At 43.1% G+C, this 19455-nt stretch overlaps 1 protein-coding gene across 5 annotated transcripts in view; it reads left to right on the top strand.

Moving 5' to 3' along the window:
- Nucleotides 1-19455, top strand: part of CPVL (carboxypeptidase vitellogenic like) — a 132539-nt gene that overhangs the window by 99168 nt on the left and 13916 nt on the right. For 4 of the 5 annotated variants that reach the window (XM_044246300.1, XM_044246296.1, XM_044246297.1 and 1 more), the window contains one exon: nt 6608-6790. In XM_044246300.1, the coding sequence (XP_044102235.1) occupies nt 6608-6790 (183 nt within the window). Of the gene's footprint in view, nt 1-6607; nt 6791-14354; nt 14403-19455 lie in introns of those variants that run through there. The other variant, XM_044246298.1, reaches the window with a different exon arrangement.

Raw genomic sequence — 19455 nt, 5'->3', positions numbered from 1 at the left:
ACCAATGACAAAGACATAGATACAGAGAAATATTTACCTTTTCTAAGAAAAACAATAGCATGAGCCCTGAGTAGAGGACAGGTGCCCTTGCACCTCTTGTGGCTGGCGGGGGGGGGGAAGGGGGGAACAGCGGTGAAGGGGCAGGGGCAGCCTGAAGGGGGCAGCCACTTCCCTGAGTCAGCTCAGTGTGGGTGAGTGGAAATCCAGGCCCACCGTGGTCAGATCTCCCAGAAGTTAAATGCCAGCATCTAATTGCAAAAGCAGCAGCGACAGCAAGTAGATTACAAGAAAAATCCCTGCAAACTGAACGCAGGCCTCCAGCAGCCAATTTAAAACCTCCACCTTCCACTATAAAAACGTACTTTTCAGACCATTCTTGATCCAAAGTAAACACAACATGGATAAAATCCTGCTCTTCAGATGACAGGATACTTCTCCATCTCCCATCCCATCCAGCCTTCCCTACAATCCCAGGATATAAATGTTCCACTCTACAGAGGAGAAGACCGAGGCTCAGAGTGAGTCAGTGACATACCCAAGATCATTCAGGAAGCCCAGGTCTCAGGAGCCTGAGCTGGGGCTGGAGCTCAGGCCTTCTGTCTGCACACATCATACTACTTTTATGACCCCCTGCTGTGTGCTTTGTCAAACCGATGAGCTCCTACAGTTGTTTAGAATTGTAACTTATTATGTCCTGTATCACAATTGTAATTCACAAGTAATGTCTGACTTGGAGGTTGTGGAGCTCTTTGAATAGCTATGTTGAGCTCTTCCAATATGTTGATAATAATAACAGGTGTTAGCATTCACTGAGCATTTACTACGTGCCCAGAATGCAGAGATTCACATGCATGGTGTTATGTCATCCCCCCAGGGGTCCTCTGTCCTAGATGCTTCTCTTCTACCTATTTTACAGATGAGGAACTAGAGCTCTAAGCAGATTGAGTAATTTACGATCATCTTGCTAGTAAGTGGCAGAGTTAGGATTAGAACCTAAAATGGGTTAAATAACACCAGCCTTTTGGGGGTGTTGTGAAATCATGGATGCGCCAGGCTTAGTACAGTTCCTCCAGCAGAAGAAGAATGAGAGCATTCTGCTGTTACTCAAAAAATGTCCTTTTTGAAAGCGATACTCTTTTTTTAAAAAAATATTTTATTTATTTATTTAACAGACAGAGATCACAAGTAGGCAGAGAGGCAGGCAGAGAGAGAGGAGGAAGCAGGCTCCCTGCTGAGCAGAGAGCCCAATGCTGGGCTCCATCCTAGGACCCTGGGATCATGACCTGAGCCAAAAGCAGAGGCTTTAACCCACTGAGCCACCCAGGGCCCCCTGAAAGCGATACTCTTTTACCATACTTTTCTATCAGTTAAGTATGGGGAAATTCCTTGCAATCTTGAATCTCATGCTTCAAAGCTAAAAGTTTCTTTACAAGGGTAATTGATAAACTCATGGTTCTGACTACCAAGAAAAGATTACTGAGATACCGTGCCCAGTGTGTGTGTGTAAAATCAGAGTGAAAGGCACGTTATTTCAAGTGTTTGAATAAATGGAGTTCAGGTTTGTCCTGGCAGGATTTCCTCCCACTGTAGGCCTATCCTGGAAGAGTGAGATTGGCAACCAGGTATTTGACAGGAATGTACCATCTACGTACTTTGAAGGCTTGTTTTAGAAGAAGGGCTCTATTGAGTCTTCCAAGTCACTCTCCAGTTATCAACCTACTTGAGAAGGAGGACCTGACAGGTGCTGAACTCCTAGTATGTGCCAGGCACTATTCTAGCAACTCTGAACACAGTATCTCATTTACTCTCACTACAGTGAGATGTAGGTCTTCCCATTTTCATGTCCAGAAAAGGGAATGCAGCCCATGGAGGCTAAGCCCCGTGTCCAGGGGCTCCCAATTACTGCATGCTGGGACCTGGGTGACAACGGGTGCATTCATTGGTATAGAAGTTTGGATTTCATGCTTTCAGCAACAGAAACAACCTTGCTAACTCGAAGCATAAAAAGAATTGATCAGAAGATGTGATAGGTCACAGAATTCACGGAAAAATTGAAGACATAGATGAGGAAAGCCTGGGAGCAAGGGCAATTCTGGGGATCCAGGTAGGAAAGCAAATGGGCAGACTCATCAGGAAACCCTGTGTCACTCTGCCCACAATTCAAAATTTATGAAAAGAACATTTGAGTGCCCTAGTGTAGGACAGACGCTCATCCCTTGCACAGAGGAGGCAGGATATGAGATTGGCAACCTCCACTAGGGCTGGATCCATTGAGGGTGTGGGAGTCCTGTTATCAGGGGAAGGGAGAGTCAACCTAGGCAGGCCAAAGCAATAGGCAATCAACATACAGCATTGTAGAAAACTCACAGAGTACAACTGACTCTACCCAGTAAATGTCAATACTTTTCACAGGAGGCCAGGCCCTGCTCAAGGCTGCAGGCCAAACACGTGTCAGGAGAGCCCCATTCTCAGGGAGCCAATGCCATGCGACAGCTGCTTCCTCAGTAGCACTCCTTACCACAGAAGTGAGGCATCTGTCACCAGCCAAATAACGACCTGGTACACATCACAGAGCCCAAGTGAGAAATGACGGAGAGATGTCACCAGACTTGGACGAACAGACCAAGCTTGTTTCTGAACTAGAGATGTGAACTGTGTCTCACAGTCCGCCAACTCTCCGCTCCCTGAAGCGTTTGGTAGCACTAAACGTTTAGCTGTGGGGAGTCAGGAAATGCTTGTTGGTTTGAAGGAATTCAGCCCTTTTCTTAAGGAGTTCTAGGTAGGCGTTTGGAAGTCTGGGATCTCAGACACATTCTGGCACCTCGCTGAGTCACAATTTCCTTAACAGCTAAGTAGAGGCAGACGTAATTCCTCTTGTCCCCGGTGTCCTGAAGCAGTCAGAGAATAAAGCCGTATGTATAAGAAAGTACTTCGGAAAGTAAATAACAAAAATGCTCTTCTCATTTCTGCCTTTTGACCAAACAAATAAATAATGCTTATAATCCAGTCACCTCCTACCATTTCTTATAAATTATTGATTTCTGGAATGGGTTTTTAAGATCGTCCACAAGCAAACTAGTTAGGCTATTTACCTAGCTGTCATGAAAATCGAGAGCTGGTAATATTTGAGTTAATACAAATTATTCCTCAATAAAGACCCACCTTTTGCCAACCAAGGTCCCCGACATCTTAGTGTTATTATTTTACTATTTTGTCTTCATAAGCACATCCTGATTACATTTACACCCCCCCACAAAAACCCCTAGAAAACAGTCAAGTCAAAACAAATCATCCACATCTTAGCTGCCTTAACTGTTAGTATTTTGATGTGTTTTTTTCCCAAGTTTGAAGCATCTTTTCGAAAATGTTTTATTTATAGAGTACAAACAGTAGAATCACAGTCTTCATTGATTTTTTAATAAGTCATTTTTCCACGTCTAAGCAAAACCATCAATTTCGCTGAGCTAACTGGTCAGACCTCCACGTAGTCAAAGAAAAAATTCTCCAAAGGGAGTGCTCTTTGCAGTTTAACTGAGGCATCACAGCTGTCCAGGAAGGAAAGCGAGGAAACTGGGTGTTTCGGGGGAGCTGCCTGGTGTTGTCACTGCAAACCAGTTCCGTCCAGCCAGTCTTTCCCTTGTGCCTTGTTTTGTTACAATCCCTACTGGGAAGACAAGGGTAGCTAAAAGCTGCATTCATTTCTGTCTCCCTCCTCTCTGTCTTTAGATCCTGTTGCTTAAAATACCAGCAAGCCTCAGGGAGAGGTTTGCCCCAGACTGTCCCAGGGTTAGCTCAAAAGCTCTGCCTCCTGGGAAACTCCTCAGGCCAGGCTGACGGTGGGGCGGGGGGTGGGGCGGGGGGTGCTGGTCACCCCTCCCCCCCAGGAAGATGTGGAGGAAGTGTACACAGATCCTCCACAACTGACCAGCTTGTCAGGGCTTGGGCCTTGTCCTGGAACTTCTCTGACTACCAAGCTGAGTAGCATGTGCCCTTGGGCCTCGGAACCACCCACCCCTACGTTCCACCCACCTGGTTCTTTGGCTCCCTTCACTAGATCCTGGGTATCTCTCCCACTCACCCAGCTGAAATATTCCTGTCAGGGCTGATGAGAGTAAATGTGACATTTAGATAAAAATAAAAGCTCTGGAATTCTTATATTTAACGCTGGCAGCCTTAAATGCCAGCTTTGAAATCACCTCGCTTGATCATTAACCTGATTTCTTTTCTTTCTTTCTTTTTGCATTTGACTTATGTGCCCTTCAGAAGTTAAAAACGTGTTCCTTGCTTTAAGAAGATTTTCCATGTGCCCCCAGAAGCAGGCCTTCTACGTGTCCCATGTGCAAAATTATGCAGTTCAGCCCCACACTGCCTCGTTTCAGAGAGTTAGAGCTCTTGTTTGTGATGAGTCTTGAATAACAAGGGGCACAGCTCAGGGACGGACTGCATTTCAATTCAGTCCAACGAACATGTACTCTAATGCTGTACAAATAAGCCCGTTTTTGCTATAACCTGTGGATCTGCGTCCCTGAAAGATAAAAAATTCCAATCAATTTCAAAATATACGATGATCGTCAGGTAGCTCCAAGAGACACTAAGAAAGATGCGAGCTTCATTTAGTGGCCACAGAGTGGAAAACCACCAGATGCGCTTGTGTATTTGCTAGTTAATCAGCATCTTTTCATGGAATTCTAGAAGAGGAATTACTTTATAGATGATTATCTCTGCTAATCAGGCCTTTCTCGAATGGGGGAGGATTTAAGCCTTGTTTGCTGGTACAGATCATGTGTAATTGTTTCCATACTGTTGGCAAAACAGCTGTAGGAGTTTTGCATGGGCCATAAGTACCCAAGGTCTTTGAGGCAATTTCTTTGTATAAACAATGCAAATTTTTATTGCTAGAGTTGAGTTGAGTCTTTTAAAGAGGCTTTAAATCGAGCAGGAGTTTTCCCCTTTGGGTTTCTGCTTAGGAGAGCGGAGGTGGTGATGGTGATGGGTAACATGAAAGATCCTGTGCTCCTGCAGCAGAGGCCCAGGGCTCTTTCATCTTGGGCTCAGTCCTGGCCCACTGCTGCTTGAGGATTTGGAGTGTGTAAAAGTCCTGGGCTGTTTAATTATGTGCAAGCCTTTTAAGAAGCCTGCACCAGGAAGGCAGAGATGGAAACATGTACAGTGAAACATTTTATATCCAATTTGAGGATTCAACCAAAGGTCTTCACTTGAGCGAAACCAGAACTTCCAAGTAGATCAAAGGTAGCATGGAGCGGAGGAAAACCTCTTTGTTGGGGGTTGAGTAACAATGCCTTACAAGAATTAGTATCGTGTGAGTTGCATAAAAATAACCTGAGAAGAATGGAAAACAAGGGAGAAAATCAATCAGATTTACACCACCTATGTTAACCAACTATATTCATGTTTTTTAAAGTGGCATTTTCATATGTGTATGGGTTTATATGCCTATGTTCTACATGCGTGATTGTGATATGTATTTGACTTTCAGCTTTCATACTTAACAGCATGCGAGAAGTATTTTCCACGTTGCTACATGGTTGGTTCAGTGGAACATTTTAAATGGTTTTGCATGATCATAGGATTTCTGTTCCGTAGTTTATTTAACCCCTTGACTATGGAACTTTTGGACTGTGTTTCAGTTTTTCATTATAAGACCCAATGAATACGATTATATATATTGGGGGGGGCTTATTTTCATAAAATTCATTCCACAAACTGGAGTTATTGGGACAGAGAGTCTCAACATTTTCGAATCTTGTTAAAAATGGATCATTGCTTTCCTGAAGAGTAGTGCCATTTTTACACTTCATTAGCACAGGGTGGTATCTGAATTCTTTCCCAAGCCAGCTGAATATTGCTTTATTGGTTTTGGAGAAAAGACACGAGTTGCTTCAGGGTTGTTTCTCGTATACCATCCACCATCTTTGCAAAAAAATAAAGCTGTATTCTAGGAAGAAGAGACATTCCTCATTGTTGACAAGTGGCTATCGTGTCTAAGAAAAGGAGGCCTTATAAGGGGCATGGCAGACCCAGTTGCCTCCAACAAGGAACAAATCTGAGGCACCTGCTTCTCTCCATCTGCCTCAAAAAACTGTAGTTGCCACTATAAAAACCAGTGTTGGAAGGGAGAATGGTATGGATTAGCAGCTCCTGAGAGAATGCCCAGCCCACCAGCTCGAAAGCCGAGTTAATGAAATGCAGTCTCCACGCAAATCCGATGGTATAGTGTTCCTCAGTTCCACTAAGAGGTTACCACAGTCCTCTTCTTGAACATAGCTGTACCTCGAAGTGATATCCCTGGATAATACAGTACAAATGCTTTTGTAACTGAGAGACGACTTTATGCAGGTTCCTAGGAAGGTTCGAACTTCTGGAAGAATTGCAATGGCTGAGGCAAGGCTTGTGCTGATTTCAGATTGTTGGGGTGGCCAACTGGAGGAAAATGACCTCACTCACCTGCTGGGCTGACCTCTCTGAGCACAATATCAGAAAGCCTCCCATTACCTTTTCTCTCGTGCACACACTGTCCATACCCAGATACACATGGTGGCTTCACCTGCTGAGTCCCACATTTGCCCACACCTCGATTTTGTTTCAGGTTCTGATCTACAATGGCCAGCTGGACATCATCGTGGCAGCTTCCCTGACAGAGCGCTCTCTGATGGCCATGAAGTGGAAGGGGTCCCAGAAATACAAGCAGGCAGAGAGAAAAGTTTGGAAGATCCTTAAATCCGATAATGAAGTGGCTGGTTATGTGCGGCAGGTGGATGACTTCTCTCAGGTCTGGAGACACTTTGGGGCCTGTAGGTTTTGGGGTGGGGGTGGATGGTGGGGTTGAAACAAAAGCTTGAACACCAGGAAGGCATGGCTAGCCTTACGCAGGGTCACACAACAGCCCAAGGGTGTCTTCTGTGGCCCTCCTCTCCACAGGGCAGAGTGCCTGAGTTCATTAAAGTACACAGTGCTTCATGGGAACCAAAACAAAAGTTTAGATATTATTCAAGAGACAAGGTAACAATCAAAAAGATAATACTCATCCCAAAAGACAAATCATTAATGAGAGAGTTAGTCTATTTGGGAACAGAAGGGAGCTTGAACAAATGACATGAGTTAGATTCAGTGTCATCTCTCCTGGCAAATCTGTGCTCACATTGGGTCTCACACATGAAGCCCCAGGACAAAATCTGTGCATCTGATGCCCCTAGTGTGACCTCCACTTCAGGGCTCAGATGTTGCTCCTGGCCATGCCTGTCCACTGTGCCTCCAGTCTGCAGGTCTCAGTCCCTCAAGGGTCTTCAGGGCTTCACTGGTGACTATGTGATGATTACACCATTTACCTCCAGAAAGTTCTGGGAGAAATCAAGAATGCTTTTGCATAGTTAGTCAAGAGGAGAGATTTGAGTCTTTGGACCTGAATTTTTTTCCTGCAATTTTTTATTGGAGGAAACATTGGGAACTCAGTTCTGTAGTTTTGAGTATTTGTAATTACAGCATTCCAAATGCTCAAGCTTTTCATTAGGCAAATCCATGCTACAAATAACAATTGATCTCAGAGGCACGCTACCTTGAAAGTACTTTGCTTTGACAAAATAAATGAGAGTTCACAGCAGAAATTATGGGTAGTCTAATGTATAAAGGGACCCTTCCATCCCCCCAACCCCACCCATCATTCTAACCATGTAATAACATATACAAAATTTAAATATTGTGCAACGTTAACTACCTTGGACAAAGGAAACAGTTGAGAGACATAGTTCTGGGCTCAAGTAAAGGGAAACTCTATGTTGGAAAACTTATAACGTTATAGTTTCTAAATTGAGATTAATTATACCAACGGATTAAAAACTGGTGCCACAGCAAACTAAATGAGTCAGAGCAGAAACAGTTCTGGCAGGACGCATGTGAGGTTTGAAAATAAGGCTGGGGCAGGATGGAGACAGGAGTGTCTATTGAACTGCAGAGAGATCTGGAGAGGAGATGGTGAGTGCTGTGTCCACCCTGGGTCTTCTGTAAACGACCCAAGCAGTCTTGGATTGAGTACGGACTTGGGAATCACAATAACTGGTTAACTCTAAAGACTGATTCCAAACGATTGAAATTCCTGGACAAATGGAGCCTCTTCATTTGCAGAAGATATCCTGGACTTCATTTTTGGTATTTATTTGTGTGTTTTTAAGTAACACAAGTTATATATATATACACATATATGTACACATATATGTTTGTGTGTGTGTGTGTATATATATATATATATATATATATATACCACATAGAGAGAACAGAGAACATATATATGTATATGTTCATTATTAAACATATTGATTAATATAAAATATATATTGTATATATAATATATATTTAATATATATACACATACATATATAGAGAACAGAGAACATATATGTATATGTTCATTATTAAACATATTGATTAATATAAAATATATATTGTATATATAATATATATTTAATATGATTTTTCTATTCTCCTTTTACATCCGTTCTTACTTTATTTATTTTGTCATTAAATGCATACAGCCATAGAAGTTACACTTTCCTGGCAAATTAAGTCAACATTATTCTCAGGAAGTATCCCTCTTTAAGTCTAGTAATGTTTCTTGTCCTAAAGTCTGTTTTGCTGATGGTACTATAACAATGCCAACTTCTTTTTTTTTTTTTAAGATTTTATTTATTTATTTGACAGACAAAGATCACAAGTAGACAGAGAGGCAGGCAGAGAGAGAGGAGGAAGCAGGCTCCCCGCTGAGCAGAGAGCCCGATGCGGGGCTCGATCCCAGGACCCTGAGATCATGACCTGAGCCGAAAGCAGAGGCTTAACCCACTGAGCCACCCAGGCACCCCATCAACTTCCTTTTTGATTAATGTTTCCCTGGGACATCTTTTTTTTTTTTTTTTAAGATTTTATTTATTTATTTGACAGAGAGAGATCACAAGTAGGCAGAGAGGCAGGCAGAGAGAGAGAGGAGGAAGCAGGCTCCCTGCTGAGCAGAGAGCCTGATGCAGGACTCGATCCCAGGACCCTGAGATCATGACCTGAGCCGAAGGTAGCGGCTTAACCCACTGAGCCACCCAGGCGCCCCTCCCTGGGACATCTTTTTCAACTCTTCATTTTCAATTTTTCTGTATCCTTATATAGTAAGATGTGTCTCTTTTAAGTAGCATTTAATTGGGTTTTGTATATCTTTAATAGAGCTTGACAATTTTTTTTTAAAATGGAATAGTCCATTTACATTTAGTGTAATTACTGATATATTGTGTTTAAATCTACTGCTTTACTATTTGTTTCTTACTCAGCTTACTTTTTTGTATTTCTCTTTTCTTTATTGTATCCTTTTGTATTACTCAAGTGTTTTATATCATTTTTGGGTTTTATTCCCTCTGGAAACCTGTTAGGCTATATACTCTTTTAATCTTGTTTAATGATTATACTCAAGGGTAAATTATAAATTCTGGACTTAATCCTAATATAAATTAGAATTTTACCACTTTCCACAGAAATGCAAGAACCTTAGATCTTCCTTACAAACTCTCCTGGTTTTGTGTTATCATTAAAACAAAACAAGGGGTGCCTGTTGGCTCAGTGGGTTAAGCCTCTGCCTTCAGCTCAGGCATGATCTCAGGGTCCTGGGATGGAGCCCTGCATCGGGTTTTCTGCTCATCAGGGAGCCTGTTTCCCCCTCTCCCTCTGCCTGCCTCTTTGCCTACTTGTGATCTCTCTCTCTTTGTCAAATAAATAAATAAAATCTTTAAAAAAAAAAAATCTACACACTCTTCGAACACCACACAATGTTACCTGCATCATGTTACACAGCCATTATCATTGTGACTTACCCATAAGCTGATCCATTCGATCCCCCTCAGCCTCTTTCCCATTTCCATGCTTCCGACTGGAATTATTTTTCTTTGCTTAAAAAAAAAAAAAAAAACCCTATTTTTAGTAAAGTTGTGTTGGCAACAGTTTCTGGTTTTATTTGTCTGAAAATGTCTTTGTGTTGCCTTTAGTTGAGAAGTACATTTTTTGTGGAATTGAAGTTTAGCTGGGCAGTTATTGTCTTTTCAGTTTTCTGTCTTTGACTCGGGTCATGATCCCAGGGTCCTGGGATGGAGCACCCTGTCAGGCTCCCTGCTCAGCGGGCAGCCTGCTTCTCCCTCTCCTCCCTGCTTGTGCACTCTTTAACTCTGTTCCCTGAACCGCCTCAAATAATATCTTAAAAGAAAGAAAAAAGAACAGCAGTCTGTGATACCCTTATAGGATTATTGAGGGAATTCAACAAGTTAATTAGCAGAGAACAGTTCCTCATCATGTAAACATTTGTTATTATTACCCCGAAGTGCATATAAAAATAGATATAATAAAAGGAAAATTATAAATCATCAAGATCAGGGAAAATTATTAAAAACCAAGCCTTCAGGGAAGTTTAAGTATTAATATTTAGGCTATTAAGGCTAATATAAGGTTAATAGGAGGCTATTAACATGAATGCTGAGCTGCCAGGAGCAATGGACATGTCACTTGTCCCCTGTCTGCTGCACAGCTTTATGATGACAATACCACCAGGCACATGAGCATATCCTCTGGGTTCTCGATGGCTGTGTCTGCCGCCTGTTACTTTATGTCCCCCAGGCCAGCCTTGCGAACCATGCCAGTGCCCCGCACCACACCTGTATCTCGCTGGGCTCGGTGCATAGAACCTCTAGCTGGGGAGGCTGGGCTGTGGCTGCAGGGACAGCACGCACTACCAACGTGGGGAGAAGGGATTGGCTGCCACCCCAAAACTTGGGACGAATACCACACTAAGCCTGCTATCTCTTCTTGTGAATGCAAAACACACTGAGAGATGAAATGGCCCTCGACCGGCTGCCAAAAAATGGTAACAAAAGCAGCAAGGCCCACATGTGTTTGTGACGAGGAGTGTTTTACCACACGCCAAGGGATCTGTGTTTTATGTAGGTGATATTAAAATGTTGGCAGAGCTCCTGCCCACTTACGCCTCAGCGTAGGCTCGGGGGTGGCATGTGGAGATGGAGAATTATGGAGGAAAAAGAGCACCGGTGCTAAGAAAGGCACCCTTTGTGCGCCCCGGATTGAGAACCCTGTCCAAAGGTCAAGCGTCTGATAACAAAAAAAAACGAACCTTAGCCACGAACTTGCCTTTCGGAACTGGACACACAAAACAGAAGCATGTGACTATGTCTGCCAAAAAAAGAAAGTTCACTCTCTGCCAAACTCCACAGCTCTTAATTTAAAAATCAAAACCAGTGTAGACCCGTCTCCGAGTGGTTACCTAAAGTGTCCATTCAAAGGAATGACAGCTGTCCCTGGGGAGCAACAGGGTAGAGAGAGGGAGCCTTTCTCTCCACATGTTCCCTGTCAGCCGATGCCTTGGGAAAACCCAAAGGCAGCTCCAGCCCATCTGTGGAGATCTGGCGAAGGAGGGCTACATGTTGCCTCTTGCTGGTTCTGGCCTAGAAGGCCACGTGCCTTTGGGATCTCTACCATTCTAAGAATTAGACACTGCCTTACTACATCACCCAGGCAAGTGGCCTTTGCTCCGTTTGTTCATCTATAAAATGCAGGGTTTGGACTGAGTTATCTGTAAGATATCTAAGAAAGATCTGAAATATTTATTTTTCATTAATGCCCAGAAGGTCTCAGTTAGCAAGCAAGATCAAACAGCTTAGTGACTTTCTGCATAGAGGGGTACGTGTGTGTGTGTGTGTGTGTGTATTGACTTAATAGCGTTATGGTACAGATCCAAGTTCTCATCTTATTCCTCCTTGGCCAGTGATAACCCAGGGTCAACACTGTCAGGACGAACCTGCTCCTCCTTTTGGGGTCTTTCTCTATCCTTCTCTGAAAGTCAGTCACTTTCTAGAGCTTAGTAGGTTGGGTGGGGAGGCCAGGTTTATCCAAAGAAGTTATGGCTTTGTCTGGGGATTTCTGATACTAATAAAAGAGCAGATGCTGAAATTAACTAAAATGAACAGAGCAAACATGGTGAGCCGTGTCTCATAATGGGAGCCTGAAGAGCAGAGCACCAGCAGACTGCACAGCCTGCTGGTTTCCAGTCTGGAGCCAGGAAAGAGACTGGGAAGGGTCATGGGCCATCGATGGTAGGCAAAGGGTGTGTGCTCCATTGTGTAAGCAGTGGGAGGCAGGCCACTGAATGTTCTTTTCCCCCCAATTTTTTTTATTGTAAAATACATGTAACATGAAAGTTATCATCCTGACCATTTTTTAAATTTAGTTAATTAACTAATTACTTTTTTAAAGTAGGCCACATGCCCAAAGTGGAGCTTGAACTCACAAGCCTGAGATCAAGAGTAGAGAATGTTCTACCGACTGAGCAGCCAGGGGCCCCTAACTGTAACCATTTCAAAGTGTGTCATTCAGTGGCATTAAATACATCCATAATACTCGGGCGCCATCACCACCATCCGTCTCCATAGCCCTGTTCATCTCCTAAACTGAACCTATGGCCATTGGCCACTAGCAGTGTTTCCCCGCCCCAGTCCCTAGAAACCGCTGTTCTACTCATTCTGCTTTCTCTCTCTATGGACTTGACTGCTCTAAGTGTCTTGGATAGATGGAAGCATACAGTGTCACCATGGAACATGTTTGTGCACCTTTTTGAAGCTGGTCTTTTGGAGGTTTAAAATGGCAGCGGTAGGATGGATTCAGGTTGGAGAGAGGTCAAGGAAGGGATCCCAGGGAATGGGGAGTCCTGGTAGGAGCTTTCTCAGAAGGAGGTTCTCCACCTAAATCCTGAGTCCACCTTCATGATGCTCATCTCTGAGCTCCTGGAATAGGGGTTGGGGTGGGGGGATAAGCTTTGGAATGCCCAAGCTATGAGGACCGATTGCTGTTTGAGAACTGGTGGGTACTGTGGACTGACTTAAAAGCTAAGTATCCGCAGGGAGAGCCTGGCATGCTGGTATCATACAGCACTCTCCGTGGGCAGCCCCAGGAAGCCCCTCCAGCCTCCTCCTGAAGCACAATCCCTGAGCCATGATTCCACCTTGACCCTGACCTGGGCTTAGCTTGTGGGGCCCTCAGGCTGGTGGTCTGCCACACACTCCTCAAGGGCTTTTCCCTGAGTTTCCAACAGGAACAAGACCTTCCACAAGCGGGTTATGTACAGAGAAACCAAAGGCAAGCAGCCCCCCACCCTCCAAGCTTCACTGTTTTGAAGAGTTGTGACCAGGAGAAAGCAGCCTGGTGTCAGGACCAGAGTGTAGACTCGAGCTGAACACACCCGGTGTGAATTTCCGTTTTGGCTGTGGGCTGCTCCTGGTTCTGCAAACCCTGAGTGAGGAGGGTGTCGGGAAGGCCCGTGCTAATGGGGGCTATACCAGTTCTTCAGCTTTTGTCAGCTCTCAGGCCTGCCACACACTTTTTCTCCACGATTATGGAACACTAATGACGCCCCCGTAAATTATGTGATTATATTTCCTAATTTATAAATGAGCAAAGAGAAGTTTTGTCTGAGCTCCCGGCTTCAGGCTTCAAATAGTCATCATACCTGAGATTTGACAACACAAATCTCGATCTTTCCCCTGAGCCATTGTGCCTCTCAGTCCCTATGAGGACAGTGGGGTGGGAAGGGATAGGATACTTCGTTGGCCAGACTGGGCTACATGTGTGCCCTGGGCTGTGTGTGGTGCTGGTGACAGAGGTGGGCGCGGCCAGTACATTTGGCAGTACATCCAGTCCACACAGAAAAGACTGTTTCCTAAAGGAAAGCAGAGGGCTTTCAAGAGGGAGGAGGACAGGGAAAGCGGGGTGTGCAGACAGAAAGCAGTAACAGCCCCAGCTTCCTAAGTGTGCTTTCCTAAAACTAACATTCACTTGTTTTGTTTCTTTGACTCCACACAACTAGAAAATAGAGAAAGGAATAACCACAGTCCTCGGAGGACAAAGGAAGGTCAGGCTGAGATTTGTACATTTCCACGGATAATCCACAGAGGGAATGACAAAGAGCTGGCCACCTGCCTCTTTTGGATTTCCTGCTGACTTTTTTTTTTTCTTATTTTTAGAATTTTAAACAGCTTAGGGAGCATTCTGAACTATTTCTGAAGGAACTAACAGTTCCAGAAAGGTCTTCATTGAGTCCTTGGTTGCATTAGCAAAATCAGAGTAAGCAAAGGGCAACAAATGTGATTTTTGCATTCGCCTAGTGAGATGAATTTAAAACAATATTTAATGCAGGAAAGTAACTGTTAAACAGATTTGAGATGATGATTCCCAAATGCACCTGATTCCCTGGGAAAATGTTTTGGCTTTGTTATAGAGATTGTTACACTGAATCTTCACCTCTCTTCCAGCTCTGTTGCTTTCTACAAAGAGAGATGTCCTGATTCATAACTTCTTTGTCTCCATCACCTTGATCTGGGCATAGTTCTCTCTGTGCATGGGAATTGGGCTGTGAGCAGAAAGCCAGAATATAGCAGTCACATCATCATCATCATAAGGATGACTTCTCTATCATCAGAGAGCTCCATGGTAGTCACAGACTGAGTTCTCCAGAAGCAGGATCCAGGTCAAGTTTGGGGTGCATGGTGTTTATTAGGGATCAACATGTGTGAATAGTCTGGGGAAGAAACAGAATAGACAGAAGAGGGAATCAAACGGTGAGGCAGGGCTGAAAAAGCTCGGCCAACGCGGCAGAGAACTCTGGAGAAACTCTTCTTCCATCAGCGTCCCTCATTGAGCCAAAATGTCCAGACCTTTAAGTGCCGCCTCATTCAGTCATCACATGCAGGCTGCCCCAAGAAGGGCATCATCTTGGGGAAAGGCTGTTCTCTGTAGCTGAGGCAGCCCCCGGAGCTCCTGACAGCTGGAGGCTGGACAAGTCCATCCTTGAAGGGGAATCTGATGGTACCTCTATGTCTACCATAAAGGCCACCCAGATAATGTAGTTGCGAGCTCTCAGGGTTGGCGTGGTGGGGTGGGAGCAGGGGCTGGTGGTTTGCCTAACACCACATAAGATATCGCTCGCTCTTTGCTGGCATAATGTAAGCTTCCCCCTAAGCTCTCAGTGAAATTATGTCTTCTGGGACGCCTGGGTGGCTCAGTTGGTTGGACGACTGCCTTCGGCTCAGGGCGTGATCCTGGAGTCCCGGGATCGAGTCCCGCATCAGGCTCCCAGCTCCATGGGGAGTCTGCTTCGCTCTCTGACCTTCTCCTCGCTCGTGCTCTCTCTCACTGTCTCTCTCTCTCAAATAAATAAATAAAATCTTTTAAAAAAAAAAATTATGTCTTCTGTCTGCCTTAGAAAGATGGATCCAGCCTTGCTTTTTTTTTTTTTTTTAAAGATTTTATTTATTTATTTGACAGAGAGAAATCACAAGTAGATGGAGAGGCAGGCAGAGAGAGAGAGAGGGAAGCAGGCTCCCTGCTGAGCAGAGAGCCCGATGCGGGACTCGATCCCAGGACCCTGAGATCATGACCCGAGCCGAAGGCAGCGGCTCAACCCACTGAGCCACCCAGGCGCCCCAGCCTTGCTTTTTAATTCATATCAAGATTCCAAGATGGAAACAGCAGAGTTTTCAGGAAAAAGAATGAAGAATTATCAGTAAATATTTCCCCCTTTCTGTTTTGTATTAACAGAATAATAATAGATCACTCCAAAACTCAGAGGCTTGACACAACTACAGTTTATTATTTCTCATCATTATGTGGGTGGAATGGGCTCAGCTCAGTGATTGTTCTGACTCACATGAGCTACATGAAGGCATCCATGCAGCTGCATTCCGTGGGGAATATGGCAAAAGCTAGGACATCCAAGGTGGCCTTCTCTTCTCCAGTGCTCTCTCCATATGGCTGCAAACCATTCGGTGTCTTGGTCTGGGCTATGAAGCATGGCAGCTGGTCTCCCAAATTGAGAAGCAAAAGATGTCAGTCCTTTTAAGACCCAGGTTCAAAAGTCCCAGAATATTATTTCCATTGCATTCTTTTGGTCAAGGCCAATCACAGAGGAAGTTCAGATTCCTCTTAATGGGAAGAATGGAAAAGAATTTGGTACCATTGTTAAACTCACTACATTTTCCTAAAACAGTGTATCTGTCTCCAAATATTCTAACTTTATTTGTCTGAGATAGGACCTGAGCATTAGGATATAAGCTTGTTAGGGAATTCTAATATGCATCCTGTTTGGAGGAACCCAAAATTATTATTTCTTTTGCCCCTTTGTTGATGCCAAAACGGCTTTGGCTTCTAGGAACCCCATGTGGCTTATGTTTGGATAAACTTTCATTCTGATCCCTAAAGGCTGCTCTAAATCCTGACCTATTTTACTTCCTCCCAGGCCAACCAGAAACTTGAGAACATAGTTTCACTCTTAACAAACCAGCCATTGATCTGAAACATCACTTTTAGAAAAGTGTCCTCTAGTCAATAGTATCTACTGGTGGGGCTCTTATTCTGTGAAATCCTCAGCCAAAACCTTAAGCTAAATCTTAGACCTCAGTCTCTGCTGTGCATTGTAGGTTTACAAGTGGTCTTTGTTCTCTAGAAACACTGATAGATCATTGGTAATGTAGACTCCTAGAAAAACGCTTGTTATTTACTCAAAAGATTAGCTTCCTTTTCCCAGCTGACTTCTGTGCTGTACTGAAATAATGTGGTCCTCCTGGGCAAAGTCTTTAGATAGTAGTGTGTCTTATGCTACTTTTCGGAAGTGATACAGCTAGATCCAGGAAGGTCTGCTATAAACATCATCCAGATTCATTCTCAGCGAAGACGGTGTCCATGAGCCATCTTGAATTTGTTTCTGGATATCAATTAATGATCAAATATTATGATAGATTGATATAATTAATATCATGTCAGCAAAAAAAATGCAGCTGTTTTACTGAGGAGTAACCTTAGTATTTTTATTAGGTGATTATTGGATTCTTAAAAAAGGGTTCTTAACCTAGGGCAGGGGTCTGTGGATAGTATTCAGGGGGTCAGTGAACTTGGGGGAAAAATGCATTTTATTTTCACTAACCTCAAACTTAAATAGCTTTTCCTTCCGTTATGAATTTTGAAATTTAGCATTTCCTCCCATTATGAATGTAGGCCACAAACCACAGCTGCCTTAGCGATATCTTTGACTCTGTCACCAATAGAAAGCAGAAATACTTTGATATCAAATACAAATGCCATTGCAAATACCTTGAAACAGCATCACCATCACTGTTACTTTGAAATTACAGTAGTTCTCAAACCCACTGGTTGTTCTTATTGAATGTGTTTATAGAGAAGTACATATATTTTTATATCCAACTTTATTCTTTATGACTTTGTTAATTTCAATATAATGAGTTCATTTGTAATCTGTAATATGTATATGTAAATATATAAAATGTATTTTAAAACATTTTTCTGAGAAGTACCCATAGGTTACAGAAGACGCCGTAGGGGTCCACAGCAACCAAAAAGACCAAGAGCCTGTGCATTAGACAATTTGAATTATTGAAAATAATTTCTAGATCCTCCCCAACCCAAACCATAGACCGCCTTTAGCCTTTGGGGGCCCCAGATTGAAAAGTTACGAATTGAGCTATCAAGTAGTCTTGAATTTTATCTCTAGTCTTATTACCTTGGCAATTCTAGCACCTCCTCTTACCATCCTCAAGCAACGGAGTGTTGAGATTAAAAGACCAGATACCGTGCCAGACCCTGCTCCAGCACTCGCTAGCTGTGTGACCTTGGGGAAGTTACTTGGCTTCTCCAAGAGGTTCTTCATCCGTGAAATGGGGATAACATTAATACTTCTCTCTCTCATGAAGGGATTAGTCACTAGGATTCATTGAGATTATGAGTATCCGTGTATTACTTGACATTCTACGTGGCACCTAGTAAGCGTGGAAGAAATATTTATTGCTGCTGCCTCTCTTAGCATTCATCTGTTTCCATAGCGTAAGATGCTCTCCTCCTGTCTAAAGGATCCTTAATAGATACTATGCTTTTAGGCCTCAACTAAATATTATTTATCAGAAAGGTCTAGCACTACAGCAATTGTTTCCAGTTGTAACTTCATAACAAAAAAACGGTCTTGGTGAGAGGCAAAGGAAACAGATAGCAAGGGGACATGTTCCACATTTTGCTACATGACGGTCTAATAATAGTAAAGAAAAGTGGCTACATTGAGTAGTGAGATGTTTCTAAAGCATCAAGTCCCTTCTGGTTGAACAGTCACTGAAACATCCCTGTTGACAAATGAAGCATCCAGCTTTTTGGTTTTTGTCTTTTTTTTTTTTTTTTCCATTTACACTGAGCTTCTAACATATGGAAACAGGGAAGAAGAGGAATATAGGAGTTGAGAGTTAGAGAGTAAAAAACTATGCAGCAAAACAGAAACCCCAGTCGTTTGCCGAACTTTCTGCTCTTCTGCTGTCCAGCATGGAGATGTGGGTGTTTATTTTTGTTCCTAATATTTATTTTCTTATGCAGCAATCAGAGTCCCAAGGTTTAGATTCTGGCACTAGCCCTGTCTTCCTAGAGCTGCTTGCCAGAGGGGGGACTTCCCATTTTTCCTTTTGTTTCCCTTTAATTGCTTCTCTGTATCCTCCCCACTTACTGTTTTAGACACATGGCCCATCTCATCAGCTCTGTGTTAGAAGAAAAGAGCACGACAGAGAACATGTTATATTTTTTAAAGATTCATTTTTGTGAGTTTGGCAGCAACTATAGGAGGTTTCTCTCTCTCTCTCTCTTTTCAGTTAAAAATTGAATAACCAAAATGTATATATAATACTTGTATGAGATAAAACAAATAATGATAAATGAACCCCTTTGTACTCACCCCTTTCTCTCATTGCCCCTGGAGGCGAACCACTGAACTGGATTTTGTTTTTATCATCCTTTTTTTTTTTTCCTAAGTGATAGTTTTACAGATATACATCTATATAAATATTTTACTTCTCATGTTTAATTTTCTATAAAAGGAATTATTCTGTATGGATTTTGTAATAACATGCTTTTGCTACTGAGCAATGTTGAGATTTCATCCATGCTGATGGGTTCAGTTGTGCTGTTTCCTTTTTTATTGCCATATAGTATTCCACTGATGGATTCTGTCCCTTAGCCATTCCACCGCTGCTGGACATGTGGGTTGTTGCCAGTGTTTTGCTACCACAAATATTGCTTTTGTGAACATTCTTGCCCTCCTTGTACCCATGTCCAAGAGTTTGTCTAAGAATCATGCCTAGAAGTGGGACTGATGAGTTCATAGGGTTTGAGCATCTTCAGTTCCATCAGATCATGCCCAGCTGTTTTCCAAACTGATTATAACCTTGCCAGTAATGTTTAAGAGATCAGATTATTTCACTCTCTCACCAACTCTAGGACTTGTCTCTAGACTTTTTTCCCCATGGAAAGGTGAAATTGAAGGGGAGGCTTAATGTCCTTTCCCATGTCTGCCATTCATGATTTGTCTTC

The sequence above is a fragment of the Neovison vison genome, chromosome 4 (assembly GCF_020171115.1).
Source record: "Neovison vison isolate M4711 chromosome 4, ASM_NN_V1, whole genome shotgun sequence".
NCBI lineage: Eukaryota > Metazoa > Chordata > Mammalia > Carnivora > Mustelidae > Neogale > Neogale vison.
The sequence above is the reverse complement of the archived record's forward strand: the minus strand, read 5'-3'. Positions and strand labels throughout refer to the sequence as shown.